Raw genomic sequence first — 9,706 nt, forward strand, 5'->3', positions numbered from 1 at the left:
GACACCATTTTTAAAGTTCCATGCAGGCCGTTATTGGTTTATCTCTTGAACACACTTGCATATGCCAACGCGTTACTTGGCTTCCTCGTTTTCATCCTTCAGAGCGTCTGATCGGCCTGCCGGACTCCATGCTGAAGAATAAGTCCAACCCTCAGGTGGTGCCGTCTCTGGAGGGGCTGTTCATAGAGGACATTGCTGTGGGCTGTGAACATGTGCTCGCTCTGTCTTCCACCGGAGACGTCTACGCCTGGGGCTGCAACAGTGAGGGACAGGTAACCAACAGTTTCATTTTCTGGTCTGAAATTATTCACTTCGGCAATCTGAAGTTTGCTTTCAGAACTCTTAAGTCTGAATTGTTTTGTGTTTGTTCCAGCTTGGCCTTGGACACTCTAACCCAGTGAAGGAGCCCACACTCATAACAGCCCTTCAGGGGAAGAACATCAGACAGATCTCTGCAGGGCGCTGCCATAGTGCTGCATGGACTACCCCCTCTACCTCGATGAAAAACTCAGGTGCACACACAGTATTACTGTACATGTACACATGCAGATAGGTTTTGTACCTATGATTCATATTATAAAAAAACACTCATTTGTTACCTTCATCTCCAGGTGGCCCTGGAAATTTCCAGCTAGGCCTTCCCCAGTCAGTCCCTCCCCAGTACAACACTCTGAAAGACTGCAGCCCTGATGTCCTGAGCATGCGCCTCAGGGTACTCTACAACTTTTCTGATCTCATGTATAAGTCATGGAGGCTGCTCAACCTGGACCCCAGGAATCCGGTAACCTCAGATTCCATTTTCAATTTTTAATATGTCAAAAGTGCAACTGTTATAGGAAAAAAATAGTTGAGTGTCCCTGATAATAGTCATGCACCTGCTGATTGTCAGTCTCATTTCTCACTGTGATGCCTCATTTACATCCTCCTATTATATTCACTTTCCTTTTCCCTGCCCAGGTGTCTATTTCACGCTATAGTTCAGGGACGACTGCCATCATCAGGGGTGAGCTCAGAGGGCTTCTATCACCCAAAGTCAACACTCTGCCTCTGGTGCGCTCCATTGGCAGAACAATGACCCAGGGCAAAACATATGGGCCACAGATCACAGTGAAACGGATTTCCACAAGGTGAGGACGACCATGATATTCACGTAGAATCTGTATATGTTCAAGGTTCATCTGGTGGAAAAACAGGAGCTGGCCAAAAGAACAGACTGTGCCTTGTTTTGAAGTTGTTTGCAGAATGGCATTACTTGCATTTGGTTTGTTTTGTTGCAAGTTCTACGGCCTTTTAAATTTTTATTTTTTAAATTAGTTTGGTATCTGGTAGCATATATGTTCATCAAAACTTTTACACCCCCACAGAGGGCGTTCGAGCAAGCCCATCTTTGTGCAAATCGCAAAGCAAGTCGTGAGCCTGAATCCTCTGGAACTGCGGCTTCCATCACGGGCCTGGAAGGTCAAGCTTGTCGGAGAGGGAGCTGACGATGCCGGAGGAGTGTTTGATGACACCATCACTGAGATGTGTCAGGTGGGCTGGAAAGCTTAGAGCCACGGAGATGGCAAATAATGCAGCCTGAAACATTCTCTGATATTCTTAGAGATTCTCTCCAATATTGCTTTTTTTGGTAAAATGACAAATTACAATGTGTTTTCACCAGGAGCTGCAGTCTGGTGTGGTGGATCTACTGATTCACACTCCCAACAGCTTTGCAGATGTGGGCAGTAACACTGACAGGTGCATGTTTTGTATTCACCTTTTGACACCAACAAAAGTAGTACCCCTCAAGTATAACATCATGTTTTCTAAAAACAATGTACTTACCCCCGTCACAGGTTCCTGTTGAACCCCGCAGCCTTCTCAGAGGATCACATGGTCCAGTTTCGCTTCCTGGGCATTCTCATGGCGGTGGCCATCCGCACCAAGAAACCTCTGGACTTGCATCTGGCTCCTTGGGTGTGGAAACAGCTCTGCTCTATGCCACTGGGAGGGCCTGACCTGGAGGAGGTGGACCTTCTCACCTACCGCACACTCCAGGGCATCCTTCACCTGGAAAACAGTGGAATCACTGAGGATAACTTCCATGTGGTGAGATACAATGCAAACTGTCTTATTGCAGAACTCGGTAATGACAGTATACCTTCAATTATCTTGGCTAGAACATTTAACGTTTAACTACCATTTCCCAACCCCTCACTTCCTCTTTTTTCCTCCACTCCTGCCAAATCTCCCTCTGAAGATGATCCCACTGGATTCATTTATGGCCCACAGTGCAGATGGAAGGCTGGTGCCTGTGGTTCCTGGAGGTCAAAACATCTCCCTGACTTTTACCAACCGGACTGAATATGTGGAGAGAGCTCTGAACTACAGGCTGCATGAAATGGATTCACAGGTTTGAAGGGTTGAACTGCTGTAGAATGATTTGGGTATCTCCAGCAGATGTGTTAAGCTTAAACCATGTAACCTGTAAGAATGCAAACTGCCTCACAGTGACTCATTTCTTAGTAATAAGCTCTTCCCAAACCAGAACTCTTGTACTACTTTGAAGCCCTCATTGGTGAATGGGAAAAGTTTCAGTCATAAATCTGAAAGAATTTTCATCATTTAAGTCATTTTTAAAGCACATTTTGTTCAAGCCTCTCAAACGTAAATAGAAAAAGACTCGTGTGTCTTGGTTTTGGTATGTTGTGGTTTTCTGTGATAGTAAATTAGGAAAATATGGTGGACATTTTTCTGTTATCTGACATTTTAAAGGCTTAACAATTAAATTGAGAAAATAAACAAATGTGGAAAGTCATTAACTGCTACCCTAACAGAAACTTAAACAAATATCTTCAGCCCTCAGATGGTGACTTTAGGGCATTAAGATGAGTCTCTAAAGTGGCTTCAGCTTCAAACTAATGTCTTTTAACTAAATTCAACAGACATGGTCCACATGGGCACTATTACTGTACTTTGGTGGGGATTTCTTTCTGGTGTATTTGAAGCCCAGCCTGCCCACCAGTTTCATTAGTGCTCACTAGACAGCCTGTTGGTTGTACTGTTGTTGTTCCCTTTATCTTGTCCTCAGAAGTATCAAAGCTGACGTTGTTCTATTGTGTCTGTTGTGTCCAGGTGGCAGCAGTCAGAGAGGGCATGTCCACCATCATCCCTGTGCCCCTCCTCTCCCTGCTGACAGCGCAGCAGCTGGAGCAGCTGGTCTGTGGCCTGCCAGAGGTCTCCGTCGAGATGCTGAAGAAGCTGGTGCGCTACCGTGACATCACAGAGAGCCACCAGCTCATTGGCTGGTTTTGGCAGAGCCTGGAGGAGTTCACCAATGAGGAGCGAGTGCTCTTCCTGCGCTTCGTCTCTGGCCGGTCCAGGCTGCCCTCCAACCCAGCTGATATTACACAGAAGTTCCAGATCATCAAGGTCGACAGGGTGAGGACATCTTTAACAAAGTAACGAGCCTGCTCACAAGAACAAACACAAATTAACGGTACAAACATTGAACTTTCTTTTGCTTTATCGTTTCTTTCAGCCGGTCAACGGTCTCCCTACTGCTCAGACCTGCTTCTTTCTTTTACGCCTGCCCCCGTACACAAGCCAAGCCATCCTGGCCGAGCGTCTGCGTTACTCCATCCACAACTGTCCCTCCATTGACATGGACAACTACATGCTGACCCACAACACTGAGCCAGCAGACAGCTCCGACACAGAGGACTGAAGCAGCCAGCTGTGTTCACCAGGGTGATGAATGTATCTCCTCCCATGCCATGCACATTATGCACTAAAAACATTTTTGTTTTGCCAAACCTTGATGGTAGTGTACTGTTAATGTTGATTTAAGGATGCGTAGTTTTGTTTTGTTTTTGTTTTCTTTTGTAAGGTGTTGTAATTATTGCTGTGCTTACTCTGAATCAAAACTACAGGGATACAGAATAAGATTTTTAAAAGCATAGGGGAATAAGCCATTGTGGCTTTGCAGTTACTGTGCCTGTTTGTTTGAAAATATGTAATAATTTAATGACCTGTCTCATGACAGTATTATTGTAAAATAAAGAGTGTTTAAGTAAGGACTTTGGTCTGTTGTTTCTGAAATATCCGCATTCAGATGAGACTTTATTTCATCTGAAAAATATATATATATATATATATATATATATATATATATATATTATTATATATAAGTTATACATCACAACAAGTACATTCATATCATGACTATGGAAGTATAATATTCTGTAAGCAAATGCAAAACTTATCTTAGAAGTAGATGGGATTTTGCACACACGGGCAAATGTAAATCGTACACGACTAGAAGAATGAACAGAAGTGTCTCTCGATTATAAATATGCAGGACAAATGATGATAGAAAGCTGACCTCTTTATTTTCAGATTTCTTTCCAATCACAAATCGCAAATAGATGATTATCTATAATACTACATATCCATACAGCAGTTTAGTTATTTAGCAGGTAAAATTTAGCACATTTTAAAATCAAGATTATCAGAAAAACGATGTCTACAGAGAAACACAAAGAGTAAAAACAAAATTACATTACATAGATCAGTATGTAGTACAGGCTGAGCAGGATGTAGAACTTTCCAAGGCATCTGACTGGCTGAAAGCTATGATAAAAATAAAATCCTTTAGCACCAGTGTGTTTTTATCAATAATCAGAATCCTCTGATCACCACTGACAAAGACTTCCAGATATTCAAACAATTAGAGCAGAACCTTGTCCACTACCCTTTCCAACAGAGGATCTTTTTAAACTCTGAAGCGGTCCTGTCTATAATTAGAACAGAAATCTCATTGGAAACATCATTTCTAATGTTGCATTCAATCAACCTTTTTTAAATCCTATACCCAAAATGAGGCCTCCTCAGAATTATCAGGACTGAAAGGTTCAGTGGAGGTGGACTTTTGAAAGGCACTCACTGCCTTGCAAGACAAAATAAAGAGAAAAAGGTGGTTGATCTTATTGAAATGAGAATCCTATTCCAAGGTCCAGATTCATGTCAGACTGTTTTACCCGATTGTCTAGCGTGACAAGCACATTGAGCTAAATGGTAATGTCAGCATGCTAATATGCGCAATCTGAGCGCAGTCAGTGTGGTTTGATCATGATTTGAGTGACTGCGGTCTGGCATCATAAAGTAGACAAACAAACATACAAATCTCATCGCATTTGGATTTACTGCTAAATCCTGATTGGTGCAGAAGTATGAAACATTAAAGAGCCCAACCCACCACAAACCACTGAGAAAAGCAGATACAGAAACCCACAAAAGCAGAAATCTCTCGTATGAAAAACGTTAAAGAAGCTGACAGAGTTAGTGGGTTTTCATGACCTTTAAGCCTTTTCATTACATTTCCATTCACCACCATGCAAATCACACACAAAGCAACAACTTCCCTTTAGAAGAGATCTTAATTCAGTTCCCCTGAGTCTAATGTTGTCCTGACTCAGCACAGCTGGCGTGTCTGCAATTTGTCTGTGCTAGTGAGAGGTGCGTCTGCTGTGACCTTATTACCCATCTGTTTCCCTGTGTGCGGCGTGGCCACTAAGGCAGAATTCAACCTGCAGTCAGCAGCCCTGCAGCTGAGAGAGGGAGGCTTCTTCTTGAGAGCCACCGCTAGATATAAATATAACATTCATCTATCAACTTAACAAACACACATATTTGGAAAAGCCAAGATGGGAAAAGATTGATTTTCAAGTCTTTGATACAGTTGAATTTCATTACCTGAAGTCTACTGGACATTCTACCGTGATACATGTCAAATCCTACAGCAAATCCATGTTGACACAGGGGGTCATTCAAGGAAAGTGGAAAGGACATTACCACACACTAAGTTGTAATGCAGAGCCACCTCACAAATAAAGCCACAGACATCAATATCCTGGCTGGAATTACACGCTCGGACAATTTTAAAAATCAGATTTATACCTCCTTTGCCAGAAAGGGGTTCACTGGACCTGAAAGGAACTTACACCTGCCTGCAAAAAGACCCCAAGCCTTGCTTTGTCTACAGGAGTAAGGGTGTTATTTAATTCAACGTCCTGATCATGCAGGTGAATGGAGTCGCACAAACCTGAAAGCTGACTTTAAAAGCATCCGAATTAACACACTGACGAGAAACCTCTTAGAAACTCAAATGCACTTAATGAAGGCCTTAAAATTCATGTGTTATGAGGACATATGATTTTCCAGCAGCTGCAAAGGGAAAAAAAGTCTGTGCTGTATATTAATCAGGGGTGACTGATCAATACTGACTGTAAGACTACCTTTTAGTTTTCACTCTAAGTGTGCACAGACCTGGTTATGAATATGTAATACTTCCTATTCCCACAGGAGGGCAGTCTGGCTGTTGCACTTAGATATACCACTGCACAAAGCAAGTTCAAAAGAGCTTTGAAAATAAGGAGAGATGATCAGCACACACACCCAGATTCTGTACAGCTGATGATGCATTTCACCGTCGGCTACTCTCTGTCATTGTTTTTCCCAATAAGCTAATATGAGTCGTACAAATGGATGACAAACAATATGTGGGTGAATTACTCACCTTTTAAAACCTGATTTACGTTAGTGGAAGCATCTTGCTGGAATGAGACGCCCCGACTGGTGTAGCATCTGGATCTGAATGGGGTACTACTGGTTGATGGTGGAGTCTATCCTCTCCCAGCGGCGCCGTTGTTGTTGGTTGTTGTTCCCCCAGTAAGCAGCAGCAAAGTGACAACACGTCAACACCTTACAGTGGCAAGCAAATACTTACTCACATCAAATTCACAACAATCCACGGCTTGAGTGCAGTGTTGATCAGCAGCACATGACTGTCAGATTAAAGTGAATCAAAGTGCAAACAAAGCCAACCAGTCCAGACCACACCAGGCCACAACACAAAGCCTCTGAGACTCACACATTAATATTCATTCATTCGACACCATGTAGCAGCATTAAAGGATCACAAGGCACAAACCAAACACCGAATGAAAGCAAAGTTCAGCTACATAACAGGAACAACTGATACCAATGCTGCTGCAGCAGAAGAGCGTATCATCCAGTGGACACCGTGTTCAGAGCTTTCTGGTTCAAGAGCACAAACACACTGAACACCAGACTGACATCAGCTCAGCATGTTTGAACAAAAAGGTAAATACTTAGCTTGTCAAAGTGACGAGGTGATGTTCTGCCACAGAACTCAATATCAGAAACAGTGCAGCTGCCAGAACAACAGAATGAGAGGAAATCAAGAATATGAATCAGACAAACCACATTTTACTTGGTAAAAGAACACATCCTAGGATGTGATGTCTAAAGCTCAGATCTCAGCCTGACCAACCAGACAAATACTTCTGAGAGGAAAGCATAACCGTCATACAGTGTGATTTCACATAGACATACACAGCAGTCCAAGAAACAGCCAGAGGCAACAGAACCGAAGCCACATGTGGAGAGGCAGACTACACTGAGGAGAGTCCAGGGGTTCACCAAAGTCAGAAAGCAAAACCCATGCAGCTTACAGCCATGTCTCAGAGCTCATAGTCACATGCAATATGTGTGAGGGCCTCACCATGAGCACTCAGCCACACACACACCAATATGACACTCAACTTAATAGAAATTTACAAATCCACACTGTGCATCCTTATAAAGCAACCCACTTGGTTCAGCAAAACAATAAAAACTCAAGTGAACCCAATCAAAAGTACAAACAAAACCACATGGAGCAAAACAGCAGCAATGAAACAGCAGGTTCATCCATCAAGGGAGAACAGAAATTAGTGGGCATCACAATGCAGCACACTCAAAATGAAACTTTGATATTATGATCCAACTTCCGGGATGTTAACACACGGGATCGCAAGGGCAACTATAGCTTTACTCAGCCAAAACTACAGATAAGAAGATAAACTGATTAATGAATGGAGAGTGAAAAGGATTACTTGGCCGTCACTTTTACAACAACATGCCTACAACAGCAGACACAGCCAGCCACGGCCGACACAGGACAGGAGCCAAAAGAAACTGACATAAGCAATACAGGTGCCTTTCATAACCCGGCCCTGATAAGGAAATGGGCTGTAGAGGAGTCAGGCCTGAGGCTGCGTTCACTAACACTACACATACCACTTGCTAACATTAATGGAGGCTTCCCACCACACAAAAGTCATTGTACTGGCTACAGCTGGGTATCATTTGACAATTTTGATAACGTGTGTATCAGCACTTCCAAACAAATTAGGTAGGCAAGTATCATGATATGGATACAAATAAACAAAACAATTCACCTGAAAAGCAGCAGCAAATTAGAGCACATCAACACCTCACAGTGGCAAGCAAATACCTACATCAAATTCACAACAATCCGTTGCTTGAATGCAGTGTTGATAAACAGCACACGATTGTCAGTATGTACAAAACATACAGACATTAGGCTGTTTGATTATTTAATCTTATTCCACTTGCTGTTACAGGTATGAGATGTAGCTGAAAGCTCCAAATATGTAGTAACTGTACCTTTAAATCTGGTGCTTTCAAGGTCTAGAATGAACGTCCTTACTGAACAACATTCTTCTGTTTTGTCGACCATATGGGGATGTTTTTTAAAATGTTCTTTATCACACACTGGTGGGAATATACGACAACACTACGATCTTAGGTTGCATAAAATATTCTAAAGTCCACTTACTGTAATGAACTCATTTTGTTAGGCCGTGATGGAGCAAAAGTCCAGCAAAAAAGAGGAAAAACTTTTCTGAATGTAAACGGCGGCCAGCTGCATGGAGAAACCAGGATCAGCTGAGGTCCTTGGCTTTGCTTCCACGCCGGAAATGAGAAAAATCTCAGCCCATCGTTTGTTTTTTACCGAAGCGATCATGTGAACGATTGTGCCAGTTAACGACACAGCACGTTAGCACCGCGTTTTAACTTGTTTAAACAAAACAACAGAACACGAGCGGCGTCCCGCAAAGCCCGCAAAGTCCACAATGCACTGCGGTTTTTCCCCACCGTGAGGCCACTTTAAAAACTGCTGCATGCAATAAAACAATCAAAAGCAAATCAAAATGTCTTATGCATTGAATTTTCCCCTGCAAACCTCAATCTGCATTGAATTAAAATAAGTACAATCATAAATACATTTTGTTTGAACATATATGCACATTACATCATGTGCAAATAAAGTGGCATTATGTATGGCATATATGGAAAAAGTCAGACATATATGAGCTGTAGATAATTCATTATGTATGACATATATGCACCTGACTGACATATATGTGGAGATGTCATATATGACACATATATTTGCTATATATCCACATACATGCACATATATGACCCTAAATATGGCATACATGCAACATATATTCTGTTCAGTTCAGCTCAAGGCAAACTGCAGCCTCACAGAACTGCTAGCATGACTGTAGACTCTTGGTCTTGTTTAAGCATTTTTATAACTTTATTAGATGTAGTTAGGCATCAAAATGTTGCAGAGAGTGGACAGAGCGGTGTGATTTGGAGGGCTGCCCTGGCCACACAGAAACTAGGAGCATTTCACAATTATATTGCTTCCCAAACCACAGGGGCATAAGGACACCCCACACAAATATCTATCTTCTTCTTCTAATAATAATAATAATTATTATTGTTATTATTATTTAAATAATAATGCCAGTATACTGCTGCTTAGCATATAAATAATAATAATTAT

The 9,706-nt window shown here is 42.1% G+C and overlaps 1 protein-coding gene and 1 long non-coding RNA gene across 11 annotated transcripts in view; one reads left to right on the forward strand and one right to left on the reverse strand.

The window, feature by feature from the left end:
* Positions 1–4,058, forward strand: part of LOC124051315 (probable E3 ubiquitin-protein ligase HERC1) — a 38,426-nt gene extending 34,368 nt beyond the window's left edge. For all 8 annotated transcript variants that reach the window (XM_046374567.1, XM_046374566.1, XM_046374571.1 and 5 more), the window contains exons 71-80: positions 103–272; positions 374–512; positions 612–781; positions 958–1,127; positions 1,365–1,530; positions 1,661–1,737; positions 1,836–2,088; positions 2,240–2,392; positions 3,115–3,420; positions 3,521–4,058. In XM_046374567.1, the coding sequence (XP_046230523.1) occupies positions 103–272; positions 374–512; positions 612–781; positions 958–1,127; positions 1,365–1,530; positions 1,661–1,737; positions 1,836–2,088; positions 2,240–2,392; positions 3,115–3,420; positions 3,521–3,706 (1,790 nt within the window). In that variant the 3' untranslated portion in view covers positions 3,707–4,058. The remainder of the gene's footprint in view (positions 1–102; positions 273–373; positions 513–611; positions 782–957; positions 1,128–1,364; positions 1,531–1,660; positions 1,738–1,835; positions 2,089–2,239; positions 2,393–3,114; positions 3,421–3,520) is intronic.
* LOC124051318 lies at positions 116–8,987 on the reverse strand. 3 transcript variants are annotated; one of them, XR_006841805.1, is made up of 4 exons: positions 8,684–8,987; positions 6,557–6,741; positions 1,825–2,049; positions 116–253 (listed from the first exon to the last, which is right to left on the reverse strand). It is a non-coding gene; the product is annotated as an uncharacterized LOC124051318 (long non-coding RNA). The 3 variants fall into 3 exon arrangements; XR_006841804.1 differs by lacking the exon at positions 8,684–8,987 and adding an exon at positions 7,022–7,800; XR_006841803.1 differs by lacking the exon at positions 8,684–8,987 and having other exon boundaries at positions 6,557–7,012.
* Positions 8,988–9,706: the final 719 nt, after the last annotated feature.

This window comes from Scatophagus argus, chromosome 20, assembly GCF_020382885.2.
Source record: "Scatophagus argus isolate fScaArg1 chromosome 20, fScaArg1.pri, whole genome shotgun sequence".
NCBI classification, from domain to species: domain Eukaryota; kingdom Metazoa; phylum Chordata; class Actinopteri; family Scatophagidae; genus Scatophagus; species Scatophagus argus.